Genomic DNA, 15,326 nt, shown 5'->3' with positions numbered 1-15,326 from the left:
TGCCATTCCCTGGTCTTCCCCCTTAGGCAATGTCTACACTACAGGGCAATGCGTCTGCTCTTCCTCTTTTTTTTTTTGCGGAAGAGCAGATGTGCTCTTTCAGAAGCCCTGTCTTCCTCCTTCCACAAGGAAGAAGGGCTCTTCCAAAAGAGGAGGCTTTTCCAAAATTTGGCCCAATGTAGACAGGCCAAATTTCGGAAAAGCCTCTTATGAAAAAAGGTATGCAAATTGCAGCAATTTGTGTACCTTTTCTGGACAGTTCATTGTAATGTAGACATAGCCTTAGGGATGTTAAAAATCATGTAATGGGGTAAGTATGTAATCACATGCATGTAAACACATGCATGTAAACACATGCATCTGACGAAGTGGGTCTTTGCCCACGAAAGCTTATGCTCCAACACTTCAGTTAGTTTATAAGGTGCCACGGGACTCCTCATCGCTTTTGCAGATTCAGACTAACACGGCTACCCCTCTGATACTTGATATGTAATCACTGAAAATCTCAGCGGTTACACCTACAGTATAAAGCTATGCCCACAGCCCACAGCAAAACCTTCCTGGGAGCAGGACCACCAGACCCTGCAGGCCCCGTTCCTGGGGAGGCAGCTTCGCGGAGTGTAACAGACACTGTTAACAAATAAGCATTCATTTATCAGTTAAATGGTTAGTTGTTTACACTCAAACATTCCTGCGTCAGGAGCCATGGTACCAAAGCTGTAGGATGGGTGTTAACACTGACTGTCTTAATATTATCTTCAGAGGGGGTAGCTGAGTTAGTCTGTACAAGATAAACTTAAAAAACAATAAAAAGTCTGGTAATACTTTAAAGACTAACAAAACATGTAGATGGTATCACGAGCTTTCGTGGGAAAAACCCACTTCTTCTGATGTGTTCATCGAACACTCTGGTCATCTGAAGAAGTGGGCTGTGCCACGAAAGCTCATAATACCACCTATATGTTTTGTTAATCTTTAAAGTGCTACCAGACCATTTGTTATTTTTTAAGTTTAACATTATCTGGCAGGTTTGTCATGGTTATTCTGTAGCTCAGCTCCCCTCCCCCCAACCTTCTTTGGTCTTTAGGTCAATCTCACTATGCTCCTTTGGCATTGTACTTGAAACGAACACATTTGAGCTGCGTTCACCCCATTGGAGGTTGTCTATGTGCTCCTGAAAGGATCGAGAGCTATGCTCCCCCACCAAAGAATGCATTTTAATTATTGCAGTGCTATCAAGTTAATTGATCTGTTCATTGTATACCTAATCATTTGTGGGCCTCCGAGAACAAGATTAGGCACTGGCAATGAGGAAAGGTTTTGTGTTACAGAAGGAAAGGGTGGTTAATTTTTGACAGCAGGCAATCAAAAGTACGTTTGTATAATAGCTGTTCAGTTAGTCACTCTCTGTGCTGTGACATTCACCTGCATGTCATCACCTTTATGAGAAGTGTCAATAAGTATTACACAAGTTCCCCTTTCTAAGCACAGAACTCCTCCTGGGGGAATTCCCAAAGCATACTATAAAAGGGCTCCCGCTGTCCGTTCTCCAACACATCTGTTTGCTGAGAAGATGAAGTGTGCAAACTTGGCTGTGCTGCTGGTCTTTCTGCACAATGCCATTGCACAGAATACAACCAGTGCCATACTTGAAAATGCGGTAAGATGTATATTATGATTTTTGCAGGCTCTAATGTATTCTTTTTCCTCCTGCTATTCAGGGTGCTGGGAAAAAGCTTTTACAATTATTTGAGGCAAGTTTTCAGATCTCTACTTGTTCTGTGGGCTCTCTGCGTGTAGCAAGTGTAACATTTTGCATGTAACAAATTAACTTAATTATAAGTCTGAAAACAAAATTATACTGTTTTATAAACACAGAGCCAAATTCTGCCATAAGTTAGGCAAATACAATTCCCATAGAGAATCTGAATAGAGTTTAAATGCAAAATGCAGGTTATCATTAATTGGCTGGTGGGTTTGCACTTGAGATGAGCTCAATTGAAAACCCTATGTACAAACACCCCTCAGACTTTTGGAATGTTGAAAATCTGGGTCTAGATATCAGTGTTTTAGGTTTATTTTCTCAGCCCTTTGAAAACATGATGTAAGCTCTGAGTTCTATGTGACAGGATTCATGCAATCTCTTGCTCTAATAGGCCTTGGAAATGCTGTGGACTCAGGTAGTGACAGCAGGGCAAGTAGGGTGGTCTGGTCCACTCTGGTCTGCTGTACCAACAAGATATTTATAGCCAGTACAGCATACTGGAAAGACATAGGCTGCGGCCCCATGCCAGCCGCTCCTCTGTGTGGCTGAACCACCGCCAGCCCTTTCACGCAGGGTCTCCTCCGTCTGTACAGCAGCCCTGCTGGAGGAAAGGATTGGGGATCTGGCAGAACAGCCGCGCGGGAGGTGCGGGGTATGTGCTGGTGTGGGGTCACCCGGTGGCAATTCATTCTGCTCCTTTACTCCCTGTGGTTCCCAGGAGAGCCATGCAATTCAAGCAATCCTGGGAGCCACAGTGGGAAAAGGAGCAGAATGCTGGCCGCTCCTCTGGGCTGCTTTCCTGCCCCAGCTGTTCCACACGGCCGTGTCTGTCTGGGGTCCGTACAGCAGCCCAGGAGGACAGGGTGGGGAGAGGGTCAGGGCTGGGGGTGATAGAGCCAGGCCTGGGGAGTTGCCAGGGTTCTGCTCTTTTCCTTCCTGCAGTTCCCAGGAGAGCTCTCTGCACTGCTCTTTTAGGGACAGCTGAGGGGAAAGGCGCAGAATGTGGCACTACCCGGTAGCCCCACAGTGGTAGATTCCCTGGCGTGGCTGTTCCCCAGTCCTACCCCCAGCTCTGTTCGCCAGTAGGGCTGCTCTACAGACAGAGGAGACCCTACATAGAAGGGGATAGTACCACCGTGCCACAGGGACTGCTGGCATGAGCCACTTGATGGCCCGCGGTCTGCTCTTTTCCCTGAGTGGTTCTCAGGGGCAGTGCTGCAATTCTGGGCTGTCCCAGAGAACGGCAGTGGGGAGTGGAGCTGAATGGCTGTCCTGCTCCAAGCCCCGTCCTCTGGCGTGGCTGCTGTACAGACCCCAGACAGATGCAACTGTGTGGAAAGGCTTGGACTGTGGGAGGAGCTGCTGGTATTCTGCTCCTTTCCCTGCTGTGGTTCTAAAGTCTCCTGTGCAGTAGGAGGACAGAGACCCCCCCCCTTACCCCAGGTAAGAGGGGTTGCTTATGGGGAAAGATGGGGAAAGCAAGGCCTGAGGGCTGGGAGCAGGCTGTGGCAGAATCACATGGAGGGTCATGCGCTCCCCTGTTAGATGCCCCCCCCCCATACTGGTAAGAAATGGATTCCACTTGCACCACTGGGTACTGGATCTACGGGGAAGGAATGTTTTTCACTTCAGAATCATTCATTAAGCAGTGGCATTTCCTGGCAGTAAAAATCAAGGCTGAACTGTAAATATATAATGATAAGCCGAGGACAGGGGAATTTAGCATGTCAGAAATTTCTCCTCATTATGCTCACCCTTGGGTAAACCATAATTTGTGCAGACATTTGTAAAATTTATGATGCTCCTTGTAACTCTGCTGTTAATCACTATCAGCCCCTTCTCCCTCCCGTACAACATGATCGGGGGGCGAGACAATGGGCTGCATACATTATCTTTTTGACAAGCTGGCAGGAAAACCTTAACATCCATTTAAACAAGTGGCCCTTTTCCTGACATCTTCCACTTCATCAGGCAGCCGTTTTAGGGGCTCCTCAGGAGTGGGACTGTCTGGCAGTGTGAGGAAGCAGGAGGGTGAGGGCGATGAAGCAGCCTGAGGGGCTGAACAGTTCTTGGATGGAGCCATGAGAGGCCCTCAGGGGAAGCTGGCTAAAACTGGGGCCCAGAACTCTGTCAGAATGGAGCTCTGCATCTGTGGGGCCGCACTGCTGGAGGTGACACCTGCCATGTGATGCTCCTGCAAGAATCGCACATTGCTCTTGTGTAGCTGGCTAGCAGCTGCCTCCTGGTGCAAGCCCCTTCCAGCACCACTCTCCTTTAGTTTAATCACATCATTTGCTACACAGTTTGTCAAATGGTTTTATAAGCACCGGCGACTGCCAAGGTTCCTATTCGGTGGAGCTCAGCTGCATGGGCCATGTCCCTGTGGTACAGTATTTTGGGTAGTACAGAGGACCCTGTTTACTATAGACTCCCAGGGATGCATGTGAAGATTCCAGAGTGACATCCAGTCTTGCCAGTGCTACGGAGGGGTAGGACCTGACACCTTATTCCATAAGATGGCAGTGAGAGGGTGTACATTACTTTCACATAAATAATGCACCTTGTTTTGGACAGATTGAGCATTCACGGCCTTTCATTGATCGCAAGTAGCTTTTTTCAAAGGAAGGACTCCCTTAAATAACAGTGTACCAGAAGGCACATTAAACCGTCTCAGCAGTTGGTCAGAAATCCCAATCAATGCGTGAGCTGCTGGAGTGTTTCAGAATCCAGAGCTGGAATGCTGATTGGCTGTCAGGAGCGAGAGAAAGGTCACAATTTAAATGGGAACTGAACACACACTGGGTTGCATTGTAACAGGTGTTTGTTTCCTTTTCAGCCTACAGCTTTTCCTCTTCCGACAGAATCTCTGACTGAACCTCAAGTCACATCCAGCAAACCTCAGTTCATGGCGGAGGTAAAACCATTATTTACTGTTCTTGGAAAGCTATAGAAAATATCAGTAAGATGAAAGGGACGAATGGTCTAGTATATCATAGAATCATAGCACTGGAAGAGACCTGAGGAGCTCACGAAGTCCAGCCCCCCGCCCAACGCAGGACCAAACACAAATAAATCAACCCAGCCAGGGCTTTGTCAAGCTGAGACTTTAAAACCTCTAGGGATGGAGTTTCCACCACCCATTCCAGTACTTCACCACCCTCCTAGTGAAACAGTCTTTCCTAATATCCAACCTAGACCTCCCCCACTGTAACTTGAGACCATTGCTCCTTGTTCTTCCATCCATCATTACTGAGAACTATATAAAGCATAGGATTTAAAATCAGATGGCTTAGAGGTCTAATCCTAGCTCTCCCAGGTCTCTGTATCATTGGCCAAGTTGCTTTGGCTGAAACTTGAGCCCAGGATTTTCAAAATTAGTTTCCTAAACTTAGGCTCCTAAATCCATATTTAGTCACCCAAATAAGTGGCCTGGTTTTCAGAAATGCTCAGCACTCAGCACCTGTCATTTACTTCATTAAGCTGCAAGCATTTGGAACGGGGTGAATTTTTTTTTAGACTAGGTTACTTTTATGTAATACCTGCAGGCTAGGACTCTTTGCTGTCTGTTAGGGTACGTCTACACTAAAGCACTAATTCGAACTAACTTAGTTTGAATTAGTTAATTCGAACTAAGCTAATTCGAACTAGTGCATCTAGACTTAAAAATTAGTTCAAATTAGCGTTTTGCTAATTCAAACTAGCATGTCCACACTGAGTGGACCCTGAACAGAGCTTAAGGATGGCCGGAAGCAGTGCCGGCAGGGCATCAGATTAGGACTTAGAGTGTGGAGCTGCTGCCTCAGGCTAGCCGAGGGCTGTGCTTAAAGGGACCCGACCCCCACCCCGGACAGACAGTTCTCAGGGGTTCCCCGCTTGCAAAGCAGTCCTGGCTTGGAGTGCCCTGAGTGCCCACACTCGGCACATCACAGCACTCGGCCATCAGCCCGGCTGCACTTGCCGAAGGCTGCCATCCGGAGGGGGGGGGGTCAATCAAGGGGCTTCAGGAGAGCTTCCACCCCGAGAAGCCCACAGAGCCACCCCAGTCCTCCCCATCGGGGGCTCATACCCCATTCCTCCCTCACTTCCTTCCACTTACCCCTCCCTAGCCCCCCTTCCTGATGTACAAAATAAAGGACACGTGTGTTCAAAAATAGAAACTCTCCTTATTGAACAAAACTCAGGGAAACTGGGAAAAGGAGGTGGGAGAGGGGAAGAGAGAGGCTGGGAGAGGGGAGGGCAACTAAAATGATCAGGGGTTTGGAACAGGTCCCATATGAAGAGAGGCTACAGAGACTGGGACTTCTCAGCTTAGAAAAGAGGAGACTGAGGGGGGATAGGATAGAGGTCTATAAAAGCATGAGTGGTGTGGAGAGGGTGCATAAAGAAAAGTTCTTCATTAGTTCCCATAATAGACGGACTAGAGGACACCAAATGAAATGAATGGGTATCAGGCTTCAAACTAATAACAAAAAGGTCTTCTTCACAAACCATTTAATCAACCTGTGGAACTCCTTGCTGCAGGAGGCTGTGAAGGCTAGAACTATAACAGAGTTAAAAGAGAAGTTAGATAAAGTCATGGAGGTTGGGTCCACGGAGTAGTATTAGCCAGGGGGTAGAAATGGTGTCCCTGGCCTCTGTTTGTGGAAGGCTGGAGATGGATGGCACGAGACAAATGGCTTGGTCATTGTTTCGGTCCATCCCCTCCAGGGTCCCTAGTGTTGGCCACTGTCGGCAGACAGGCTACTGGACTAGATGGACCTTTGGTCTGACCCAGTACGGACATTCTAAGCTCAGGGCTCAGGGTCGGGGGTCTCAGTGGACCACCTTGATTTTCATGCAAACTTGCTCCTGGGTGGCCAGGCTGGCAGCTATCCTGCCCTAGATGGCCACTTTCCTGTGCCTAGTGCGGAGGTCGTGGATGAGGTCCACGATGTCCGCACTAGACCAGGAGGGTGCCCGCCTCTTGCGGTCCCGGGCAGGCTCCCGGGAGCGGCTAGCCTGGTCCCGAGAAGAGGCGGAGGGCTGGGTGGCAGTGGGTGGCTTGCTTGAGCCGTGCCAGGTGCAGGGTCTGCTGGCTGGGTGCTGGCAGGTTTGCACCTGGCACGGGAACTGTAGCCAGCCCGTGCCCCTTTAAGGGGTCCGGGACCGGGAGGGGGGCATACGAGTTTCCCTGGTGGTGCCCAGAGTGGCCACCAGGGATAGCTGGGGAGGGCTAGCCTCCCACTAGTTCGAATTAAGTGGCTACACAGCCCTTAATTCGAACTAGCTAATTCGAACTAGGCGTTAGTCCTCGTAAAATGAGGTTTACCTAGTTCGAATTAAGCGCTCCGCTAGTTTGAATTAAGTTCGAACTAGCGGAGCGCTAGTGTAGCTCCTATCAAAGTTAATTCGAACTAACGTCTGTTAGTTCGAATTAACTTTGTAGTGTAGACATACCCCATACTAAATGAAGTCTGTTTAGCTTTAAAAATACACAAAGCAAACAATCAAAAACAAAGGAACTTCAGCAGATTTTTATGGGGGCTTTGGAAAGATGTCACGTCTAAAATTAATAATTTTATTGACATTGCACTGTGATCAAAGGAGCCAGGGTCCCAGGGGTACTTCACTGGGTTCTGTAGTATAAAGCTTATATATACACACATTTTATACTGTAGAACACGCAGCCAAGGTAACTGTGAAATGGCTTGGCTTTTTAACGGTTACACAGTTACATTTCTAAATGAGTTTTTACATTCCTAGTGTGGAACAGACCCATGTTTATCTCACATCATTAGACATGGGCAAATTTAGTCATGGTACAAAACTACTCGTAAAAGCGATTTTCAAAGAGCCAATATTTTATTTTTACCTTACTGCCTCAATTAAAAAACTGGTATATCACCTAACGCAGGTTGGGGGTGAGTTTTTGAGTCTTTAGCTCTCAGGTGCGTATAATTGAGTATATAGCTTGTTTACGAGGGCTGGCTGAAAAATATCAAATGAAACATATTCCCAGTGGGGAAAATAGGGTTCAGTCAACATTTTCAATGAAAATAGCTCTATTTCTATGGATTCTTCCATCAGTACAATCCAAACAAAACCTTGTAAAAGTTCTTTGAAATCAATGGACTAAAAGAACTAATTGGACCAGATGCAAAGACCATTAAAACCAATGGAAAGCTTTACTATAAGGTTTAATATAATTATTTCCTGCTTAGCCATTGTCTGATCTTAGAAAAATTACTTTACTTTCCTGTACCTCAGTTTTACCTGTTAAATGTTATAATAGTATTTAACTATGTCTGTAGGTGTGTGTTGAATCTTGATGAATTAATATAGGGAAATACTTTGAGTTCATAGGAAGAAAGTTGTAATAATTATAATTATTAAATGTTTCCATGGTCAGTATTTTTATTATTTACTACAGCTCAACTTTCCCCCAGGTTGGAGACTCTTTTCAGTCCTTTGCTCTTGATTCCTGTTAGCATATTGAAATTTTTTATTTGCTTTCTGAATCAAACTTTTTCTTACAGCCATTTGCCAATGTGACCGGCTCTTTGAATGACAAGGGAGTGTGCCAATGCTCAGTGTACCTGCCAGACACCACGTTTCCTGTGCAGAAGGTTGAAATGCTGCAAATCACAGCCTACACGCTTTCTGAGAAATTTGACAGAGAACTTAGTAAAGTAAGTTTTTTTGTTTTTTCTTTTAAAAACATTCCCAGCCCTATTTTTATTGAACGTGAAACAGTGCCATAGTCCCAGGGGGTGGTCTTCAAAGCAGCTGCAGGGAGTGGCATGTAGAAGTCATAGGGAAAGGGCGATTAAACATAAAATATTCAATATTATAGCATGCAAGCAAGGCACTGTAATAACATGAGTTTCAAGTATCCTCAGGACTCACTCCTGAGCCTGCAGGCACATGGTGTTCTTGTTGGGATGGAAGATGGGTTACACTATTCTTTATGAACTGTGGAGCAGTCTTGCTGGCTATTAATTGCTGAACACAATCACAGAGGAAGCTATGACTCCTGCTCCCTCCAGTGTTGTTACTTGTATGTCCAGTGTTGTTACTTGTCCGCACCAAGCTTATGGGAGGGAATGAGGAAAAAGAGAGCAAATGTCAGCTTGGCCCACACTGATGCATGAGCAAAAATCCAGCTCCCGGTCCCGTCCATTCCTTTAACAGCTGAAAAAAAAAAAATCATTTATTGTCTCTGTTAACATCGGATGCTCTAGCAATGACTACTGATTTATGCCTTCCAGTTAAAGATAAATGCCTTGCCCTTTACACTACTTTGCTTGTTTGTTGCAAGAATTCAGATCTCATTTTTCTTGCAAAAATAAGGCAAAACTAGGAGACCACTGTAGTTTCTTGAGAGAAGAGCTCACATTTGGGCTTTTGCTAGCAGATTAATATTCACGGTTTAAATTAGGTGTCCAAGAGAAAGTGTTTGACTTCTCCAGGAGCCAGACATCGTAAGAAATGAAGTGTCCTTGAATTAATCAGCAGAAAAGGCATGGCAGTAAATTATAAATTCTAACCATAAATATTCATAACTCTCTTCTAGTATAATCAACAGATGCATAAAAACACAATAATGGGGGGAGAATCCTAGAGACAATCTTTTCAGTTAAAATAATTTGCTTTGAAATAACTAGAGCTAACAATGACACACATTTAGTTGTCAGTAGCAATATGAAGGGTAATTTGACAGAAATCTTCGTGCCTCTCGGCACAAAAGTTACCTGCTCACTTGAGGAGGAATATGGAACTTGACATTTATGATCAAGGAAAACACTAGGTCAGGGATGGGGAACCATTTTTGGCTCGGGGGCTGCTGACCCACAGAAAAATCAGAGGGGGCCACACACAAGTGTGAAGCGTGTGTGTGTGGGGGGGCATGCCAGTGTGGGCTCCCCAGTAGGCATGTGGGCTCCCACATGAACCAAAAATACCGAACACCTCCCCCCCCAAATAAAACCACAAGGGAAAAAATTCTATTGAGGGAAAAAAAAGAGGGGAGACTAAAGTTGTTGAGCAAAAAAAAAAAAAAAAAAACCAAAAACAAGATACAAAAAAACAAACAAAACAAAAACCCCAAAATACAAAAACCAAAAATAAAACAGCATTAAAACAGCATTACCCCTTTCAGAGTGAGTGCAGAGTTAGAATAGGGATAGGAACAAGGGAGAAGTTGAGTACTAAGACCCAAGGAAGGCATTTCTTCCCGTTGGTCTTTAGGCTTTTTGCCAATGGCCATTTTGTGTTCTTCTTCAAGCCCAGGCCCGGGTGATGGGGTTGCCAGGTGTCTGATATTTTTTACTCCTGTCCAGGAAAAAAAACAGAAAATACTGGACATTTAGGTGTCCGGTATTTTCTTAATTTTTTACTGGACAGGAGGTGAAAATACTGGACTGTCCAGGTCAATACCGGACACCTGTCAACCCTACTCCCCCGTGCTGGGGGGCCCTGAGCCTTGAGGAGCTGGATCCACGCAAGCTCGGGGCTACACTGGCCCCCAAACCTGAGGTTCTACACCCCTTCATAGGTATTTAAGGGCTCTGTAGTACTACCATTGTTGTCAGTGGCAAAATTTCAACTGCTGCCAAGGGCAGAAGCTAATCTCCTACTGAAGTGAAACTCTACACTGGCTGTTTTTCCTGAGTCAGGACAAAATATGGATGGCAGGAGCTGGATGAATTTTTGCAACCCTGTAGCAGTTTTCTTTTTAAAATACATCTGGACTCTAGTGACCAGACCCTCAGCTAATGTCATTTTCTTGAAGCCAATGGAATTGTGCCAGCATATACCAGTTTAGGAGTTGGCCCTCACTTTTCAACTGCAGTGGAAGATACTAAAAAAAAAATAAATCTTGACCTAATCTGAGTTTCACTGCATTTTATCAGGTTGCGTCTAATCAGCCAAACAATTGTTACAGTGCATCAAATCAGAGTGTGACAGATCCTTCAATGTGATCTCAGGCAAAGAGACATCAGGTCAGGAATGAAAACAAACAAACTGTATATTTGTTTAACTGTGGGGCTGTTACAATTTTGTAGCTCATTATGTTGCTAGTCCATAGAACTAAGAAAAATACAAAGCGTTGGCCTGTTCGCCTGAGTGAAGTAAATTTAAATGTATAGATAGCAACAGAAGATGCTTGAAGCTATGTGTATATTTGTACTTGTCTCATGAAAATTTATTTCTCAGGTGGTCTTTGAAATGAGTTTCTCCCCTTTCTAGCTGTAAAATTACTGCTCAGTGTGTAACCCGATGTACTGCTTGTTTTCCTGAAAATACTTATGGACAAAATGGAACAATAGAACTAAAAGATCTTCCGACTCATCCTAGTGATGAAGGGGTTTGAGCCAAAACTCTGGGTTCCAAACATCCCCACACTCTGGGGATGTGGAGATTCAGATCCAGCATTGTTGCCCAGACTAATCTTTACCCATTATGGAGTAGAAGCATCTACTGAACTACTGTAAAATTTGAAGCAACAAGGCAAATCATGAACACTTAGATTTTGGTTTTGAATCTGAGAACCAGTTTGCAAAGAGGGTCAGAATAAAAGACAGATCTTCAACTTATTTAAATGCATGTAGCACCATGGAAGATCATTTATAACTTGTCATTTAAACTAGCTGAGGATGTAGCTCAAGTGACATAACTGTATTTCACCATCCCAAAGTGGTTGGCTTCAATCTTGCCTTACTTTGTTAGTCAAAAATCCATTTGAAGCTAATGGGAGATTCTCCTGAATAAGAACTGCAGGTTCAAGCCCTTTAAGAGGTGTTATATATGTTAGAAGTCCCAGCTATATCACTTGGTTGAATCTCTAAGCTGTTGTCTGATGTGGGCTGCTAATTCAGCAAGCAAGAGGGACTCTTTTATAAAACCAGCAAGTGCTGCATTTCACACGGATACTTAGACATTCCAAATCAATAAAAACCGCAGGCTGAATATGTTGGACTAATTTTTTATCTGTAATTTGATAATTATGCCAGCAAAGTTTCAGGATGAAAAATCAACCTGTTAGACTAATGCAAGAATCTGCTCCTCTTCCTAAGAGTGAAGAGATGGATGGCTGTCTTTGTGCACCTCTTGTTAGAAAGGAAGAATAGTAACTGAAACAAAAGGGGGAGAATGTGCCTTTCAGTGCTTTGATCTCAATGCCCAGAACATGTTTGTGCAATAAAAATAGGAAGAGCAAACACACCTTCCCACCAGAGATGAAAACTATATTAAAGACAAATTATTCTGTTGGAACTATTCCTCTTGATCTCTAGCTGGGTTATATGACATGTGAGTAACATGCTCACTATGATCATGGAAGTCAGACTTCTCTGTGGCCAATGCACTCACATGTACAACTTAGAATTTCTTGCTCATGTCATGTGTCATTTCTATCCGCCTTTAACTCCCGCTCCATCCCTTTTTCATTCTATGACCTTCCTTCTGCTTCCTCATCCCTCCACTCCCACCCTCCAACTGTGTGCTGGAGGAGTGTCTGCTTGCATGCCAAGACACCTGTGTTGATAAATATCAGTTTCAGGTAACTGACACAATAAATGAACATTACAGATTTTCTACCTGCCCTTTTCAGGCTCTTAATGTGACAGTGCCTGCAAGGGAGGAAAAAACTAGATAGGAAGTATTTTTACACATGCCTAAAATAGATGCATTTTATATTTAAGGGTGAATTTCACCCCATGCAGAGGTCCACCACAAGGCCTATGCACTGCTCACATCCCATTGCAAAGCTCTGTGATGGATGTGGTTTATGTACTCAATTGCTGAGATGGTGTACTGTATTGGCCTGCTAGAGGGAAGCACATGGTGTCAACACAGACCCTTGTTACTCCAAATTTCGCTGGAGACCACCCCAAGGTTTCTCTCATATGGATTTATTAAATGAGGAATTAATAATCCGCTACAGGTTAAACTATCATTGAATGCCATTATAGGGTTAAACTGAAAGGGATTGTGCTATCTCTCTCACCCACACAAACACAAACATTCATTAGTCCATTCACACGCACACACATTCATGCCCTCAGGCAGGGGCAAATGAAGGTAATGTGGGGCCCAGGGTAGCACAATTTCGTGAGGGCCCCCTTTGGACACGGTGCATGCGCCATGGCAACACGGCACATGTGCGGGGCCTCTTGAAGCATGAGGCCCGGGGCAGCCGCCCCGCTCGCCCTGCTCTACATCCGCTGCTGCCCTCAGGCACTCACAGAGGCAAAAGGTTACAGAGCAAGCCAAGGCATATTGACTCCACAGGTTTGTCTCTAGCCATGGATCCTGGCTGGGGAGCTGATCAGAAAGAGGAGTTTCTGCCATGTGCTCTCTCCTTTTACTGGAACTGGGTGGCTCCTGCTGTCACTCAGGCAGGGGTCCTATCCCACAGTTCCTTCCTCACAGAGGACCATGCCCAGACCTCCCTCAGTCCAGATCCTTTGTTTGCTTAGAGCAGCACTGTCTCTTTAATTAGTCACTACCTGGCTCCTTCTCCACTGTTTAGCCTTGCTATTTCCCTCACCCCAAACAGGCTACATTCACATACACATTCTTATCACAGAGGGGAATGCAGCAAAGTGGCTGAGAGTTAAAAAGATTACAAAGTTGCAAAGCTCCACAATCACCAAGCTTAGGGTAGGTTTCTGAATTTACAAAGCTGAGAGTTACAACATTGCAAAGGTCAACAGTCTTACAACAAGGTGCAGAATTTAAAAGGCAAGGTAGCTGAAATTTACAAAGATACAAGTACAAAACTTCAAAGCTCAATAGTTACAAAGATACCTTTCAGAGCACAGCATCTGACCGAAAACAATTTCCATCTTAATCATCAGTAAGAAAATGATTGGAAGACAACTGCCCCCCCTTAAAGCGTGTTCACAGCAATGCAGTCAGCAGCAGGTTTTGTCATTCTCTAAGTCATGTGTTGGCAGGACCTTACAATTTCCAGAAAATGTATTGGTAAATCAAGTAATCAAGTGAGAGGCTTTATGCAACAACCCTGACAGGTAAATATAGTCACAAGCTATTAAGGCAATATAGGTCTAAATACCAAGCAATGGAGAAGACATCATGAAGGGCATTCTCCTAAAAGGCCTAGCTGGCCAATTAGTAAAAAAGAAAGCTTCAGAGAGGTAGCCGAGTTAGTCTGTAACTGGAAAAACTTAAAAAACAATTAATATTCTAACAGCACCTTAAAGACTAACAAAACATGTTGACTAGTAATAGAGAGGTAGCCGTGTTAGTCTGATCTTGCTAAAACAAAAGGAAAAACTATGTAGCACTTTAAAGACTAACAAGATGGTTTAATAGGTGATGAGGTATCATGAGCTTTTGTGGGTACAACCCACTTCTTCAGATGACTGCAGTATTAGGAGTCCAGAGCCAAGAATAAATAAGGGAAGGCAGGGGAGGGGGAAAGAGGGAGGAAAAGAAAAAAAGAGAAAAAAATAGTGAATTGGATTGTTCAAGTTACAAGAGGCTGATAAGAACAATTTGCACCTCTATAAGTACCCATTGTTTGTCGGTTGGTTAAGTCATTAGGATGTGGAAGGTAGTGTGCAAGCCAGCTGGTATCTTTATTCATTCCTCTCTCATAAAAAAACAGTCTAAGGCAGCAGGAAAAATGGGCTACGTAACACATTTCAAACAGGGATTATATAGAGCCTATGTCTTGTTCTGGTCCACCACATTTTGCCCATCTTGAGTAAAACAAACCAAATACATCTGAGATAACTAAACTCTTGGGCTCATATCTGAAGCTGTTACTTGTCAGAGTAGCTGTTACTTATGCAATCTGACTTTAGGGGATTGCAAATTTGGTATATTTTGGAAAGCTAGATTTGTTTTAAAACAATTTCTTTTTTTTCCAAAGCATTTTACAGTAACTAGCAGTGGGAAAGATACTTACATTTCTGAATGTTTGTGCCTATGACAGGTTATTGCACACAGACATGAGTATGCGTTTTCTCCATATGACTGCCTACTTTGTGCTCACCAGTTTGCAAATGCATTTTTGTACATGCAGTAGGTTCATGCGCAAATTTTCCAGGAACAGTTTAAGACACCAATCTTTAAACCTTTTCCCCACAGAGAATACTGGGGAAATCTCCCAGCTCTCACTGGATTTTTGTGATGAGCAAGGAAGTCAGAATCCATCTAAATCCTCTTTTCCAACACCGTAGATCTTACTCTATGGACTAGTCCATGTTGGAGGTAGAGGATTTTAGACATGGATTCATAGAATATTAGAATAGTAGACATGGAAGGGACCTTGAGAGATCATCAAGTCCAGTCCCCTGCCTTCACGGAAAGACCAAGCACTGTCTAGATCATCCCTGATAGAAGTCTATCCAACCTGCTCTTAAATATCTCCAATAGTAATAGAAATGTAGCCGAGTTAGTCTAGTCTAGCTGAAACAAAAAACAGGACTATGTAGCACTTTAAAGTCTAACAAGTCTTTAAACCTCATTGTATGAGGAATAACAGTTCTTTTGAGAGAAGGGTTTTCTTTCGAAATAACACTGCTACATGGGGCGTTTTATTTCGCAATAA

The 15,326-nt window shown here is 44.2% G+C and overlaps 1 protein-coding gene across 1 annotated transcript in view; it reads left to right on the top strand.

The window, feature by feature from the left end:
• The first annotated feature begins 1,503 nt into the window (after window positions 1-1,503).
• The window catches only part of OLFM4 (olfactomedin 4), a 35,379-nt gene continuing 21,556 nt past the window's right edge, over window positions 1,504-15,326 (top strand). The window contains exons 1-3 of the mRNA XM_006124370.5: window positions 1,504-1,660; window positions 4,602-4,679; window positions 8,281-8,433. Of these exons, the coding sequence (XP_006124432.1) occupies window positions 1,574-1,660; window positions 4,602-4,679; window positions 8,281-8,433 (318 nt within the window). The 5' untranslated portion in view covers window positions 1,504-1,573. The remainder of the gene's footprint in view (window positions 1,661-4,601; window positions 4,680-8,280; window positions 8,434-15,326) is intronic.

Source organism: Pelodiscus sinensis, chromosome 1, assembly GCF_052426305.1.
Source record: "Pelodiscus sinensis isolate ZL-2025 chromosome 1, ASM5242630v1, whole genome shotgun sequence".
Lineage (NCBI taxonomy): Eukaryota > Metazoa > Chordata > Testudines > Trionychidae > Pelodiscus > Pelodiscus sinensis.
The sequence above is the reverse complement of the archived record's forward strand: the minus strand, read 5'-3'. Positions and strand labels throughout refer to the sequence as shown.